A 16,742-nucleotide genomic window follows, 5' to 3' on the forward strand; every position below is an offset into this window, starting at 1 on the left:
TCATACCTCCACTATGACAGCATCTCCAAATCCAAAGCCACAGGCTGGTACATCTTCAGTTCCAAATGTTGACAGTAGCCTGTCATACCTCCCCCCACCACAAATCGCTCTCAGTTCCCCTTCCCTATCAAAAGCCTGAAAACATGGATCAAGAGAGTTCGGCATGAAATAAGAGTTGGTGACAAAAAAAATAAAGATGGAATGGCACTTGATTAGGACCTCAAAAACAATCCCTGTGTAGTATGCAAGGCCACGAACAACAGATGCATCGAAACAGATCCAATCAGCATAACCATATTGCTCAGCAAGCGAGAAGAGCTTCTTCAAGTCAGCAACGGCTTCAACACCTGAGCCTAGCACCTCTGCATGGGAATATCAAAATGAGCGACCCTTTTCTGGATAAAAGGGTCGACTTCGATTTCTTTTTCCAAAAAGTTGCACAAATATGGATGCCATAAGAAAACGAGTTTGGACAGTATCAACAAGAAGTTTAACACGAAGGTACCACAGTACAGCCCAACAGTTTAAGAACATGTCGAATGCTAAAGCCAGTAACAGACCTTCAAGTTTGGACAGTGACTTGAGAGAGAGCACTTCAATGATGCCCTGTACTGCTTCAGATGACAGCCCAGTTGAAATCAATTCCTTCTCAATTTCTTCCCTACTCAGTTTCCCCAGCTGCACAATATTGTAAATTCATGATGCAATAAACAATTACATAGTGCATGCAAATTCATCTAGTAGTTATGAACAGAGTAAATATGCAACACAGAAACAACTATGATATGGTTAACTTTAAAATCATTAGACAACAGGATTGTGGTTTTGTAATGACTATTTTACTAGTTATTTACAATATAGAGGGTTAGATGAGAACGGATTTTAATCACAAATTGAGAAACAAGCATAGCTAAGAAGAAAGTGCATAGAAATAAATAAGAACATAAAGATCTTACTATGTTCTTTTTAATGAGCAGTGGAAAGAGGTGAACATGAACCTTTTTAACATCAGCATACGAACAAAAGCAGTTTAGGAGCAAACTTCCAAACTATACCGTTATTCAGAATGCCATGGCTGATAAAGTTGGGCTTAAAACAAAGTAGGATGTGCATGAAGGCGTCATGATACAACAAATCGGAAGGTGGAAGCAGGATTTGGATGTACCTTGTCAACAATAACACAAACTTGAGTAAACAAGTGTTGTGGTACGGAGTACATATCCAACACGGCCTGTAGAACCTGGAGAGAAGAGAGAACAGTGAGGCACAACACAGAGAGACTGGTCCTAAAAAACCCATGCATGGGACATATATGCCATCGAATGGAAGGGAACAAAATGATTTGTTTACTTGTAATTAGAGGGCAAATAGTGAAGTGAAAGGCTACCTTTCGGCTGGACAGTCTGATCCCCACATCAGAAGATGTAATCCCAAGACGCTCGAACAAGAGAACGATGGCTTGAATGAGCTCAGCCTCAGCCTGAATTTGAACAAGGTGGAGAAGTGAAGTCAGTGTGAATCATACAGGACAAGGTGAATCAGAATGGGCATAGATACATACATACCCGGACTTTAGGCATACCAAAAATGTCCATGTTCCACTGATAATGCTCGCGGCGCCTTCCCCTTGTCATACGCTCGTATCGCCAGCATTGTCCTATGGTGAACCACTTGAGTGGGAGGGAGACTGACTTTCTAGAGAAAGAGAGACATTCACAAGAAGAAGATGAAGAAATGCAATTACTAGGCGTCAATTGGTACAAACTGAATTAAGTGAGATTGGTATCTACCATGCTAGGTTGTGCAAAATCAATCAAATCTAATGGTTGAATGAATTGAGATTGGCATCCAATCCAGCCTTCATGTATCATACATAGACAATTAGACATGGGAGTAGATGCATACATACCCTTGCTTGATGACAAGGCGCGCGAGGGAAGGCGTGATCTCTGGCCTGAGCACGACGCGGCGGCCGCCCTTGTCCTCGAAGTTGTAGAGCTGCTGCGTGATCTCCTCCCCGGCCTTGCGGATGAAGAGCGCCTCGGACTCGAGCACGGGGAAGTCCACCTCCTCGAAGGCCATGGAGCGGGACACCTCCCTGAAGTTGTCGAAGAGCCAGGAGCGGAGCCGCATCTCCTCCGGCGGGAAGTCCCTGGTGCCGCGCGGCGGGTTCACATCCACCACTGTCGGCTGCGCCATGGAAGCAGAAGAAGCAGGGGAGGAGTCGCCGTCGGTGGCCAGCGCGGCCGTGGGGGAGGCGACGCAGAGGAGGCGGCGGCCGGGGCGAAGGGGGGTGAGGCCGATAGGGCGGCGGAGGAGGCGGAGCGACGCCGCCGCCGACGACGCGGAGGCCATCCGCCGTCGCCGAAGAGGGGAGGGAAAGGGGGGAGGAGCTCTGCTCTGCCTCGCCTCGCCGAAGATGAGATAACTTCCATCCTTCCTCTGGGCCCGCTTCTCCGGCCCATTTCATTCATTAAAGGCCAGGCCCGACTCGACCCGGTCCAGTTCAGTTCACAAGGAAGAGGAAGAAGGTCGTCAGGGTCGGGAGGGCCATTTTGGCTTGCATATATGCTCCTAATGAAAACGGTTAATTTAAAATAAATAGTAAATAAAATTTTAAAATTCTGATTTTTTGGTAGATGTTCTTGTTAGTGTAACAAGCTTGCTTGACAATTTTCACATGAAAAGTGCATCGTCGGTGAAAAAATAAAAATAGATGTTAACATTTGGAGGTAACATTTGTCGTTCGACTTGTTTTTCTTTTTTTTGCACAGATCAAAATACTTAAGTTTTCCTAAATTGGATTTCCGAGGTCGTCAGTCAATGCAAAAAAAGTCGCCGCCGGCGTGGACGAGCAAGCATCTCATTTCCCTTGCTGCTCTTCTAACTCCGCACTCATCAAGCAGAAAAAAAACATAGATAATGAATTAATGTAAATGTTTCAGAGATGAGACCCCAACAGCAGTACAACACTGATCCTTGATGCTCTGTTCATCTTCCCCTTGATAGCTCTAGCTGGAGCAGAAAAAGGAAAACACATACGATGAATTAAGGTAAATATCTCTTACTGGAGAGATTGCAGTGAATTCTTACAGTCTGGGAGGAGCACAAAACATGCTTAATAGCCCTCAAGTAACATCGGATATGCAGCCCATGAATACAGTGCACTTAACGCTTTCCCAAAAAAATTAGCACTACTGTTGAGAGAGGCATTACTGGAAAATATCAGAGTTGTTAAACAAACTATTTTATATCGTGTTTCTGTTGCACTCCTTGCTCAAGCCTTCATATTGCATAAATGCGTAAACAACGAGTTTGGGTATTCCCAGAGGTAGGCAGCCAAGTACTTTGTCACAAATTTGGATACACTGAATAGGCCTAAATGTGTGACATATCCAAACTTTCCAGATCAGAGTTGCGCCTTCTTCATCCCACAAAAAAGGGAAGCTCATATGACTCTCAGGCCACAGGCTTGTTATTTCATTTAGAACGTGACATCAAACATCAGGCAACAACAGAATGGATGATTTATCTACATTTTCAAAAAGGGCATGTGGGGGCAATGGCATTCTGTCAGCTATGAGTGAATACCACCTTGCTTTTTTGTACGAAGTACCAAGTAATACTGTATCAATTGTCAGTCCAACATCTCAGGAGGCTGGTACTTTACCGGAAGCAATTTTACATGCTCCCTTAATTTCCCTTTCCTTGAGAAGAGAGATACTATCAACGAAACCGTCGAAGCTTCAACTGACAGCTGTTTTGCATCAAGTTTGGCAAGATAAGTCACAGCCTTTACAACTTCACCATTCTTCAGAAATACCCTGACCACTTGATTTAGCAGTCTGGAGTTGTGAGCACAGCCAGCCTTCTCCATTGCTGAAAACATATCATCAGCATCTGCAAGCAGCCCTTCTTTTATGAAATTTGTCATCATTATACTGTAAGTCACAACAGAAGGCACCAACCCAATGGCTGATATAGTAGCAAACAAATCCTTGACTTCTTCAATTCTCCTAGTTTTAAACATTGCAGAAATCATGGTAGTGAGTGTTATGACATTAATCTTCACGTTCACAGCACGTAATTTCTTGAACAGCTCTATTGCTTCATCAGTGCAATTATTTTTACAAAGTCCACTAAGAACTATGTTGTATGTTCCAACGCCCACCGGTATGCCACTTTCATTCATCTTATGGAATTTTTCCTTTGCAGGAACTGTTCTCCCAGAGCAAAACAGCCCATCAAGTATAATGTTGTACATAATAGTAGTGGGCTTAACCCCGCTGAGTGACATTTCCCTGAAAAGACTCAATCCATCGGCGATCCTTCCAATTTTACAGTAGCCATTAAGAAGTGTACCATATACAACATCATCAGGTTGAAGGCCAGCAAATTTCATAGCATCGAGTACACTCAGTGCTTTGTCCACCTTGCCAACAAGGCAATATCCATCCATCAGTGAAGTGTACATAATCACATCAGGCCGCTGACCAATACCTAGGATGAAGTCAAACATATCCTGTGCCTCCTTTACCTTTCCTTCTTTGCAAAGGTCGTTTATTACAGGATAGAAGAACACACTGTTAGAACACAGACCTCTATTAACCGCTTCAGAAATCAATTCCTTGGCTTTCACAAAATCACCATGAGAGCAAGAACCCAGAACCAGGCATTGGTAAACAGCTTTGTTAGGTGAAACTCCTTGATTGACCATCTGATTAAATTTGTCCAGAGCAGCATCCATCTTACCCATTTTACAAAGTGAATCCATTATGATTTGATAGCCAAATACATCTGGGTTTACTCCTTGTTGCCTCATTACTTCGAACATGTGCATAGCCTCATCCATCAGTCCACGTTTAGCATATGCATTGATCAGTATGTTGAAAATATGGTGGTTAGGTACAATACCATTCCGTACCATCGAATTGAAGAGATCAGTCATATCCTCGAAGGATCCTTCTTTGACATACCCATTAAGCATAGTAGAGTAGGAGACGATATTAGGTTTCAGGCCCTTTGCAGCCATAGAGTCAAAAATTTCTCTAGCTTGCTTTGTCCTTCTGTGCCTGCAAAGGGAATCGATTAATGAGCTCAACGTGACAACGTCTGGTACAACACCAAGACTTGCCATTTCTTTGAATACCCTAAGTGCCTCCTTCCACTGACCAAAAGTAGAATATCCATGGATCAGACAGCTATATGTCCTGATATTGGGTTCAATTCCTTGATCAACCATTTGCCGAAGGAGCACTTCTGCCTTGTCCATTGCTCCGGACTTGCTTAGTGCGTCCATGATTGAGGTGTAGGTCACCACATCAGGTTGAACTCCCAGTTGGGGCATCTCATGGAAGAGATTGCACGCTTTGTCTACTTCACCTTCTTTAAAGCAGCCGTTGATTACTATGTTGAACGAGAAGACATCAGGCGCACAGTCCAGTTCGGGCATCCGGTGGAGCAGCATGTCCAAAGCCTCATTTGAACGCTTGGCCTGGCAGAGCCCCTTGAGGAGGTTGTTGAAGGGGATGACCTCCTCAAAGCGCAGCCCCAACCTGAGGAGGCGGCCGAAGAAGGCAAGCACCAAGTCCGGGCGGCCTGCACGGCAGCAGCAGTCCATGAGGATGGAATAGGTACAGCACGTGGGCGACACCACCCGTGCACCAGCGCCTCGGTACAGCAGTCCGGGCGGTGCACGAGCTAGCGCAGCAAGAAAGTTGTTGAGCCCGCGTACTGGGACGGTGGCGGCTTGGCTCAGCAATTCGTCGAACAGGTGGTGCGCGTCCTCCTGGCTTAGCGTTCCGGCGCGCACACGCTCCGTGGCAGCAGCCAAGGCGGCGAGGGGAGCTCGGCGCTCTCGTGAAGGAGCCTTGAAGGAGGAGGTGAAGATGGAGGACAGGCGGGCGGTTGGCATTGCTGGCCGTCTCCAGCGGAGGTCGGCGCGCAGTCTGGAGAGGCTGACACCGTCCGTGCTTCCCCTGACGAGGCGCACCGAGCTCGGCGCGCGAGCGCACCAACCAGCCTCTCAGCGAAACCGGCCGCCGCCGCCGTCCAGCAGCGGGTTGCAATCAATGCCGACCGCGCTCGGCAGCTGCGACGAAGAGGCCCCGGCGCCCGAGTGGAAAGCGCGGGAGGGGCAGCGCAGCTCCGTGGAGGCCTGGCCGGCGGCGAGCTGCCCCGAATGTGTCTGACAAGTCCGGACCGTGACTGGTGGTGAGATGAATGTTTCGGATGCAGCAGACTTGTAGGGCAAAAAAGTAAATAAAAAAATATCAGAGCCAGGTTTCGATCCTGGGACCTGTGGGTTATGGGCCCACCACGCTTCCGCTGCGCCACTCTGATCTCCATGTTTTGTTGGTGCAATGCCACCCTATATATCAAACCGGCTCTTCATTAACAGCAAAATCAACCTTCCATGATTATCCACAACAAAAACATGGACACGCTGACTTAGTTAAACGAAATATTAACAGCAAAATCAACCTTCCATGATCATTAACTAACTTAGTTAAACATGGACACGCTGGCTCAGATAAAACCTCGCTTTGTTGCAGGGCCAAGCCATGTTATCCGACACGTTGGCCTTGGCCTTGGCTGCCTGGTGCCTTCGCCGGACCTGCCACCGTCTAAGCAACATCTGTCGCTACTCCTATTCAGTTGATGAAGGAGCGCTGATAGTCTGGGCCTAATACCAAACAGAGCTCGCAGCCAAACCTAACATCTAAGACCTGAGGTCTCAATCAGGACGCCTGCTGGGTATGGGCACCTACCAGTCCGGCGTGTTCCTCAACCAGGACGACTGCCGGGTATGAGGCCGCTGCAGCCACCTGCCACCAATCCATCTTCAGAGCTGAACTGCTGCATGTACCGTGCCCGGTCTAGCTGCCGACGCCACCATGACGCCAGACATCGTCGACCTTCTGCGCGAGTCCATCATCGCACATCAGACGGCTAATCTCCAGGGCGCCATGCCATCGAGATCCGACACCATCAATGTATATGATGAAGCACCGCACCTCCTCTTGTCACCTCCAGCCATCACTTGCTCCAAAACGATGTCCCCATGAGGGAAAGCCATCATCATCGTCCGATCTGGGAGACCCAGATCTAGGGTTTCCCCCGGAGCATCCCGAGCCTGGTGACGCCAACTGCAACGACGATGCCTCGACAAGGAAACGGCATCAAAAACGCCGCCATCGTCCGCCATGACCGTAGTTGGCGTGATTTTCATCGGCAGTTGTGCCACCAGGCGTACGCCGCCGGCCTCTCTGGTCCCTTCAACCGTAGCAAACTCTAAAACGATGCCCTGAAAAAGGACTACGACGCAAAAGCACCGCCATCGCTCGATCCCATGGAGATCCAGGGTTTCCCCCGGAGTTGCCCGAGTTGTTAAGGACCAGACAAGGATGGAATCCCGCAGATCCATCCAGCTGCCAACGTGTCGCACTCACCATCGCGCCGACCATGACCCCGGAGACCAAGCTCACGCCTGGGCCCAGATCCGGCCACGCCGCCGCCGATCTGGTCACGCCGCCACCGTCCGTGGCGACCGTGGCGCCCCAGATCTTGAAGCCGCCTGCCATGGGGTATGGGATCGCCGGAGCGCCGCCAGCCCCCGCCATGACGTCCGGCCGCACACCACGTTCCAGCCCGGGGGCGCCGGCCCGCGCCAGCTCCTCATGAGCGGGAGGGCACCTAGTCCCCGCTGCCGCCGGCGATGACAAGGCTTTGCCTGGTCGTGCCCACGGGCAGCGGCGAGGAAGGAGGAGGACGAGAGGGGGAGTCGGGGGCGACGTGATCTAGGGGCCTCCCAGCCGCCGCGCGGGGGCGACTCGGGAGGAGGACGGGAGCAGGCGGTGTTACTTAGTGCCACACGTGTGACACTTATCATTTGAGTTTTATTTTCTTGATTGATGAGTCGGTCATACCGTCTTGTTTATTTATAGCACAAAGTTGTTTTGTCCGTTGTAACCACACCAAATCAGAAAAAACAGGTATAAATCGCTATTGCAAGATTTATGAGCATAAGAGCATCTCCAACAGCCGCCCAATGCGCAGGGCGCTAAAAAAGCGTTTGCAGTGCGCCGATTGCTTGTTTTGGCGCGGCAAGGAGCGCTTGCTCCAACGGCCGCTACAAATTTTCGCGCGCGCGAGTAGCTTCAGCAGGTGCGCTAGAAAGCAGCGTGCGCGAGCAGCCGGCGCTTGCCATATGTTGTATTTTGGACACAAGATGATATTTTAAACATAAAAAAAAGACATGGCATAATTTAAATCACCCAAACAAGTTCATGACATAAAAGGGCATGCCCATAAGTTCAAATTCATGCCCATAACATTATCCAATCAAGTTCAAAATCCGAACCAATCATGACACAAAAGTTCACACCAACGAATGGCCCATCAATAATCAAGCATCATCCTCGTCTTCATCTTCCTCTTCCTTTCTTGATCTTCCCTTTCTTGCTCTTCTTCTCCTCTCCTTTAAACAAGTTTTGTGCAATATTGAGCTACATAAAAACAAAACAAGTTAGCACTACAAACACCAAGAACGAGCATGATGAACATGGATGAAATGACAATTACCCTATCTATATCATCAGTGCCACTTGGGTTCACCTTGTCAACAGCCTTTTGTGCGGCCGCCCACTTTTGACAATCCCGGTTGATTTTCGACCACCGGGAGCGAAGAGACCGTTCCGAGCGGTCAATTGCACTCTTGTTGTGAGATCAAAGTGCTCCTTCATCCAGTTCCAATATGCATCTCTACTTTGATCACCTTCAACGGATGGATCCCTCGACACTTGCAACCAAGTATTGCATAGCAAGATATCTTCATCATTGGTGTAGTTGCCTCCTCTTCTTTTCGGTGCGTCGACGATGCCCTCACCATCCTCGTCCACCTCGAACTCATGGTCATTGAAATGCATGTCATTGATTTGAGAACAATGAGAATTGTTGGAGCCAATACCCATAGTTGACATATATGCCTCATCATTGAAACTACAAAGTATATACAACGAAGCAAATAAGCTATCTATATGTACGCATTAAAATAACAACAACAAAAAGTTGGTGAAATTTTATACCTTTGGGGCATTTCATCGAACACCTTGTGCGTGTAGGCCGCCGGCTCAACAAGTGAGCTCGCAGGCGCTTCGGCAGCCACTGTGTCCGTCGCACGCCCTGTAAACTTCTTCCTCGACGGCTTAGTGGATCCGGAGCCATCCGCTGCCTTGTTCTTCTTCACGGATACCTTGCCCTTCTTCGCCCGTGCCGCATTTGGGAGCTTCGAGAGGGGGGCACGTGTCTTCAGGGCGTGCGTCGGCACGCCGCCACCCGCCGCCGAGGTCATCTGTGGCAGCATGAAAAGGCCGCCCACGATACCGGTGCTTGGAGGAGCACCGGCAGAGGCGAAGCCAAAGCTCCCCGCGCTAGGGTTTGCGGCCGCGGCAGAGAGGTCGCGGGTGTAGGAAGGGGTGAGGGGGGTGCCGGCGTGGGCGTCCATCGGGTCAATTTGCCGGCGGCGGCGGGGGCGGGGCGATGGTGGCGCGGCGAAGAGAGTGCAACACAAGCGCTCGAGTGTGCGGCTCGCTAAAGCGGGCGCATCAAATAAACAATGCGCGATGGCGATTCAGACCGCGCGCTGAACTCCATATGCCGCGCGCGCTTATTGCGCGTCCGCTGAAGCCCGAATATCGATTGCGCGTGTGCTAAAAAGCACAAATTTGCCGCGCGGTTATTAGAGATGCTCTAACTCAATTAGCTTTTGCAAAATATTCAGTGCACTTCTGTCTAGCTTCGTTTTGTTCTTGGTACTTGTGAAATTTAAGTCATGTGAACTAACTATAGAGTTTCTTCACATTAAAGACAAAATTCCACTGCTTATTCATAACGACCAGATTGGAGGTATTTACGCAAAACCATCACATTTGAGGATAGGGTAACAACTTCGAGCATTTACAGTGGCACTTAGCTAATTTGACCCCTCAAACATCCCCCGATGCGCCCGGTCACTGTCGGGTGCGTCTGTTTTGACCCCGCATTTTTCCTGCAAAATTACCACACCCTTGAATCTTCACTTTTGTTTCTACATGCGAACATCGAACACTCTGTGTGCGACACTGTCGGAGCAACCGAGCAAGTGGAGAGCACACACGGCAACAACATCACGTCAAGAACACACTGTAGCTCACGCGGCCAGCCACCCAGCGCGGCCCGCCAACACGCGGCGGCGGCCAGCCATCAAGCGCACGCAGCGGCTCGCCACCCCGTCGGAAGCACAGAGAGCATCGGCGGCCAGCGGCTGGCTAGCTAGCATGCAAGCATGTGTGCGGCCAGCTGCAGCTAGCAGCTTGCTAACCAGCACGAGTCTACGGCGGCCGGCACGCACGGCACGGCTGCGAGCACGATGGCCAGTGCGCGGCGACCAACGCAAGCACAATGGCCACGACACGCACGAGCTCCGAGGCGGCGCAGGCGTGGCAGCCATGTCGTGCTCCAGCGCGGTGCGGCGGGGCACAAGAGCCGGCTGCACGCGGCGGTAGCGCACGACGGCTGAACTGTGGCACCAGCGCGGCACAGCACGCCCTCCCCGCATGCACGACGGCCAGCACGTGGCGGCTGCATAGCGGCCCAGCTCGCGCGAGCCCCGGCGCGGCACAGCGGCCCTGGCTAGCGTCGCGAGCTATGGGCAGCGCGGCGCGGGCGAGCTCCGGCCCTAGCATGCCTAGCTCCGGCGGCTTTCCTCCCCGACGCGGGCTTGATGGCGCCGTTGCCGCCACGGTTTTCTGGCCAAGTCGCTGCAGGTGGAACCGTGTGGGCATGCAGCGGGCTACCCGAGCGTGACCGGACCCCTAATACTTAGGGATAAAATAGTGGAAAAACTAACGCCCACACACTGTGTAGATCGCCCACATGCCTCCATCACCACTTATTTTGCCACGTATGAATAGATGACATTAACAGAAATTTTTTCGGTTTTCGACTTAAAAAAGTTTTATCTCCTAAATAAAAAAGCGAACTAAAACTCCATTTTCACCATTAAATCCGTCTCGACGAGATCTTTAAAACTAGACCCCATGTTGATATGTTTCGACGATTTTTTTTGCCCAGAAGTTACCATGATGTTTACACTATAGTTGCCATAGTGCATAAACTAAAGTTGCCATGTGGCAATTTTAGTTTGTAGATCATGGCAATTTTAGTTTTTTGATGATGGCAATTCCAGTACTTTGACCATGAAAAAAAAATTATTGAACCATGGCAATTTTAAGTGCATGAATCATGGCAATTTTAGTTTGTGGTGCATGGCAAGTCTAGTTTCTTAATTCTCTGTTTTATAATATGTTAAAATTTACTTTTAAATGTAAAAAAAATAGTTGAAACATATCATGGCAATTTTAGTGTAAATATCATGGCAATTCATGTGCAATAGACATGGCAACTTTTAACCCAAAAAAAATTTCGTCGAAATATATCGATGTGAGATCTAGTTTTGAAGATCTCGTCGCTAGGGATTTAATGGTGAAAACGGATCTTCAATCAGATTTTTCATTTAAGAGATAAAACATTTTAAAAACTAAAAATCTGAAAAGATTCTCGCATGCATACATGCGATGACATGGCAATCTATTTGCATTAAAGACGTGTGGTGCGTCTCCTTTCCTGCCACACGTGTGGCAGTTATCGACGTCCTAAAATAGGGGGTCCAACCGGGTCACTCTTTTTTTATCAAACGCTGATCAGGTGGACGTTTCGGACATTTAGGAAGAAAGTAGAGGGTCCGATTATAGATGCTCTTAGTATCACATTTGAGGCAAGGCACGGGGAGCCACCAACTTTGCGCGTAGCGAATAACAGATTGCACTGATAGTCTGATATGCGCGCCAAAACAACGAAACTGACAGGTTAGGCCCACCTGATGGTTTACGGTGGTGGATCCAATGAGGGGCACCCCCTCCAAAAATGCGAAACGAAAGTTTTCTACTCCCTCTATTCTTAAATATAAAATCCTTTTAAAGATTTCAGTATAGACTATATAGGAAGCAATGAGCGAATCTACACTCTAGAATATGTCTATATACATCCATATGTAGTCTGTAAAATCTTCAAAAAGACAAATATTTAGAAGCGGAGGGAGTAGTACTTGGCATTTCTGTTGTGAGTGATAAGGTTGACACCCCCATGGTCAAGCTCTAGGTCTGCCATCGGTAGTTTGGGCGCCGGATGTAGATGCTATGAGAGAAGAGTGGAAGAGTGCAAAAGTACTCATGTGATACTGAGCTCCAGTGATCCCGAATGAACAGTAAAATTTAAAAAATGGTAAAAATCCAAAAAATCTGAATTCTTCTAGCGAGAAATATTGATGTTTTTTACATGCATGCAAACTTTCATGATGAAATTACATTTGTGGAGGTGTGAAAAATATTGATGCTCCAAAGTGCTTCCAAAAACACTTTCTTTGGAACATCAATTTCATTTTCCCCCAACCTCTACAAATGTAATCTCATCATGAAAATTTGCATGCATCTAGACAAAACATCAATGTTTCTTGCAATTAGTCCCACAACCCCGCACGAATCAATCAGCACCACACGATTAGGCCCACAATTTTTAATCTGACAGTCATCATTAATCTAATGCCTCTATCGTGTGCACTTAGAAATTTCTCATGACTGACCGTACTCCGCCACGAAGGAAATTTCACATCTCGCGTCTGCAAACGCATCCCCATAATCACGCGAGGCACACACAAAAAAAAACTAAATCACCCACCCTGAGATAATCACATAACCATCTCTTGTAATCACGCACCCTGAGATAAACTTCCAAAAGTAAATCACCATCTCCGCGGTCCCTCCCTGCTGCCGCCGTGCTACCCAGGGTGCAGGAGCCGCCGCGCCCCCGACCTCGTGCCGCCCGCGGCATGCCGCGCCGCCGCGCCACGAGGGAGCAGGAGTCGCCGTGACCTCGACATCCTGTCATGCCGTCCGCATCATGCCTCGCTCCACCGAGGGAGCAGGACCCGCCGCCGCCCTTCACCACGTCCTCCGCCTCCCTCACTCCGTCGCTATGTGCTGCCTCATCGGTCAGATCCACTCGATCCGGACAAGCCACAGCCACATCTCTCATGGGAACTGGATTGCATGCAATCCGCCTCCGCCACGCCCCACTCCTCGCATGGCGTTCACTGCCTAGATACGACCATCCACTAGTAGAAAAACATCTAATAGTCCCGGTTCGTAAGGGCCTTTAGTACCGGCTCATGAACCGAGACTAATGGGTCATTACTAATACCTCCACTCATTAGTCCCGGTTCAAACACGAACCGGGATCAATGTGCCTCCACGTGGCCCTGTGCGCCGAGACCAGTCAGGGGGCCTTTGGTCCCGGTTGGTGGCACCAACCGGGACCAAAAGTCCATGTTTTTTTTAGAAAAGTGGCTGCTTTAGGGGGTTTGGGGGTTATTTTTAGGTTGTTATTAGCTAGCTAATAGAGAGAAGTGTCCTCTCTTATATCTTCGTCCTTGGTTTACCAACGCTGCTGCTATATATGTTCATTTCACCCGCTGATATAATAACTCATGCATGCTCGCATCATACATCATCATATATAATAACAAGTCCTACTAATCATGCATCATCATACAACTTCTACTCATTATTAATAATAAGTCATACGATCATCATCCTCATAGTCATCGAACCCAACCCTACATAATTGTTCTTAGCACATAATCATCAGTATGGACATGACCTAAACACCCTTAAGGTAAAATAGCATAAAACAATATAGACCCTGACTCTCCATTATAAAGAATGGCGATCATCCTGTCTCCAATTCTTGCCCTTCGCTGATTTTTGCTTCCAAGAAGCTCCTTACGACTGTCCATACATTTTTTCCATTCTTTGATTGTCATGTCTCCACTTCTTTTAGAAACACGGTATGGACAGTTCAGATTCGTAGGAAGACCTGGTTGTATGTTCAAAACATGAAGGCTACCGTGCGTATACATCAGATGAGGCACACAATCATTCGGGATTATCAGTTGAAAAACATAGTAATAACTTCGTAGTTAGCAATGATGTACTAGTTTTAGAAGTGTGCAAAAAGATGCACGGATGTCGTAATAGTAAAAAATATTACCAGGATATCTCCATGGTAGTTACCGTAGTTCAACACGTGCACTAGTGGCACGTATTGACCATAATGTTGAGGAGTTTGATTGTAGATATTGTAATTCTCAAGATCAGTACAAAATGCGACCAGATGATTTTTCTCCTGATAAGTTAATTCGGAGCCTTCGGTGTAGTAGGTTCTGTCTACCATCTTCCGCACATTCTTTGAAGAATGAAAATAAGCTGTCAATGGAAATAAGTTGTCAACTATTTTGAAATAAACAATATAAATTACTTAATAACTATGTTAAGCTCACATGGGGGAAGAATTGGAGGTGTATCCACAAGGACGAAAATCGACGGTCTCTCTTGCGCGATTGTAGGATCACCAAGATCCATGGTGACAAGCATATCCTCATCAAAATCATACATCTTGCAAAGTGCTTCCCAGTTTTTGCAACCAAAATGGGTTACACTCTGAGCATTATACAGCTTTACTTGAAAATCCACACCATTATGGGTACTTAGGATAATTGTTTTGGTTTCCATACTTTCATGGTCTTCAAAACTCATCCTCTCCAAGACATAGCGTCTTGCAAAGCATGGGATAAGCTAGTCGAATTGGAAAAAATAAAAAATACACGTTAAAATAGTTGAAGTCGTGCTTAATTATGAAAAAAACTATTGTTGTCGTTGCATACCGTATGAACATCGAAGGTCTCCTCGAGCTTAATGCTGAAGCGCCGATCTTCGTCCAGCTCAATGAACCTGTCGCACATACCTCGGTCGTCGTGGCACCAGTCGCACTCCCCCGGGCGGTTTTCATCGTCCGAGTACGACATTTCCGGCCTAAGTTCATAATTCAAATATTAAATATATGTACTAAAAAACCTAGATTAGATCATTATTATTAATCACGGATTGACTATCGGTGATGGTACGTAGCTCCTCCTTTCATTCCCGAGTGCATTATTACAACAAATTGTCTAGCACACAGGAATGAAGGAGAAGCTATCCCCACGACGGCATGGATATGGAGGGGGCTCCTAGATTTCTGCATAGAGTGCTCTTCAATTTTAGCATTCAAAGTAGGAGTACTTTTCCAATATGAGCATTCAATAAGTAAAACCAAATCATAAAATAAAGTTGTATTCAAATTAGCATGCATTCAATTATAACCAAAAGTACATCATCTCTTGTGTCCGTACATCGTCGAATACTCCTCGAATAGTATCATACATATAGCATCGCTAATTAATATAGCTAGAACCGTAGTGCCCGACGGGTATCGTCGTGGGTGGTGGACATCCAAAGATAAGGAACGATCACAGGATCATAGCTCCACTGAGATCCCTGAAGAACCTGTCAGGTATTGTCGAACCTGCCCTCCAACGCAACCATGTAGAGACGGACGTGCTCGTCCTCCTCGCTGACACGGTGACGTACCACCTCCGCGGTGTTCGGAAGCCTCGGCACCGTCACTGGCCCACGCGACCGCCACCAAACAAGGATCGGGTCAACAACAGGCTGCCTCCTCACCAACCTACGTCCCCCAGAAGGTAGCACCTCCCAATACCAGCCCGGCGGAGCCCAGTCCCGAACATGGCCCTGATCAAGCAGGCCTCCACCGCCGAGTCGACGACGATGAGGATGCGGGATAGGCATCGCCAACGTCGATGCGGGAACTACGTACTTCTATATATAGTTAAATAAAGCAGTTTTATTAATTAAATCAACTATCTAGTTCAACTACTAAGCACTTACTATAAATAAATAAAGTAGTACTTACCAAAAACAAAGTAGCACTTACTATAAATAAATAAAGTAGCACTTACTATAAATAAATAAAGTAGCACTTACTACAAACTACTTCTATATATAGTTAAATAAAGCAGTTTTATTAATTAAATCAACTATCTAGTTCAACTACTAAGCACTTACTATAAATAAATAAAGTAGTACTTACTAAAAACAAAGTAGCACTTACTATAAATAAATAAAGTAGCACTTACTACAAACTATTTCTATATATAGTAAAATAAATTAGTTTATTAAATCAACTAGCTAGTTCAACTATATATGAAGCACTTACTATAAATAAAATAAAATAGTACTTACTAAAAATAAACTAGTATTTTTCTAACTAACTAGTATTTTTCTAACTAATTATATTACCAAAAAAATAAACTAGTACTTACTAACACAATCTAAATATCATCAAAATAATCTATTAACAATAATATCACCAAACATGCATATTCAACAATAATATCACCAAAAAAATCTATTAACAGAAAAAAAATCTAATACAATTTGAACAAATTAATTACGCAATCTAAATTAACATACTATGAACTACATATCTAAATTACTACACATCTGATCTAATAAAAAATTCTATAAACTACAAAAAAATCTAAATTTTTTTAACAAAAATCATAAAAAGTTGCTCACGGCGAGGTCGACGGCGACGGCGAGGTGCGGCGCGGGGCGGCGACGGCGTCAATGCGGCAGGGCGACGGCGTCGGGTCGGGGCGGGGCGGCGACGGTGTTGGGGCGGGGCGGCGACGGCAAGGTGGGGGCAGTCGACGGCGCGCGGCGTCGGGAGATCGAGGAGGAGGAGAG

The 16,742-nt window shown here is 47.1% G+C and overlaps 1 protein-coding gene across 2 annotated transcripts in view; it reads right to left on the reverse strand.

Annotated features, from left to right (window-relative positions):
• The window catches only part of LOC119366192 (histidine--tRNA ligase, chloroplastic/mitochondrial-like), a 3,820-nt gene extending 1,419 nt beyond the window's left edge, over positions 1-2,401 (reverse strand). For both annotated transcript variants that reach the window (XM_037631885.1, XM_037631884.1), the window contains exons 1-7: positions 1,910-2,401; positions 1,566-1,695; positions 1,388-1,480; positions 1,166-1,240; positions 561-678; positions 220-362; positions 7-135 (exon numbers count right to left, since the gene is read on the reverse strand). In XM_037631885.1, coding sequence (XP_037487782.1) covers positions 7-135; positions 220-362; positions 561-678; positions 1,166-1,240; positions 1,388-1,480; positions 1,566-1,695; positions 1,910-2,355 — 1,134 coding nt within the window. In that variant the 5' untranslated portion in view covers positions 2,356-2,401. The remainder of the gene's footprint in view (positions 1-6; positions 136-219; positions 363-560; positions 679-1,165; positions 1,241-1,387; positions 1,481-1,565; positions 1,696-1,909) is intronic.
• Positions 2,402-16,742: the final 14,341 nt, after the last annotated feature.

This window comes from Triticum dicoccoides, chromosome 2B, assembly GCF_002162155.2.
Source record: "Triticum dicoccoides isolate Atlit2015 ecotype Zavitan chromosome 2B, WEW_v2.0, whole genome shotgun sequence".
Taxonomy (NCBI): Eukaryota; Viridiplantae; Streptophyta; class Magnoliopsida; order Poales; family Poaceae; genus Triticum; species Triticum dicoccoides.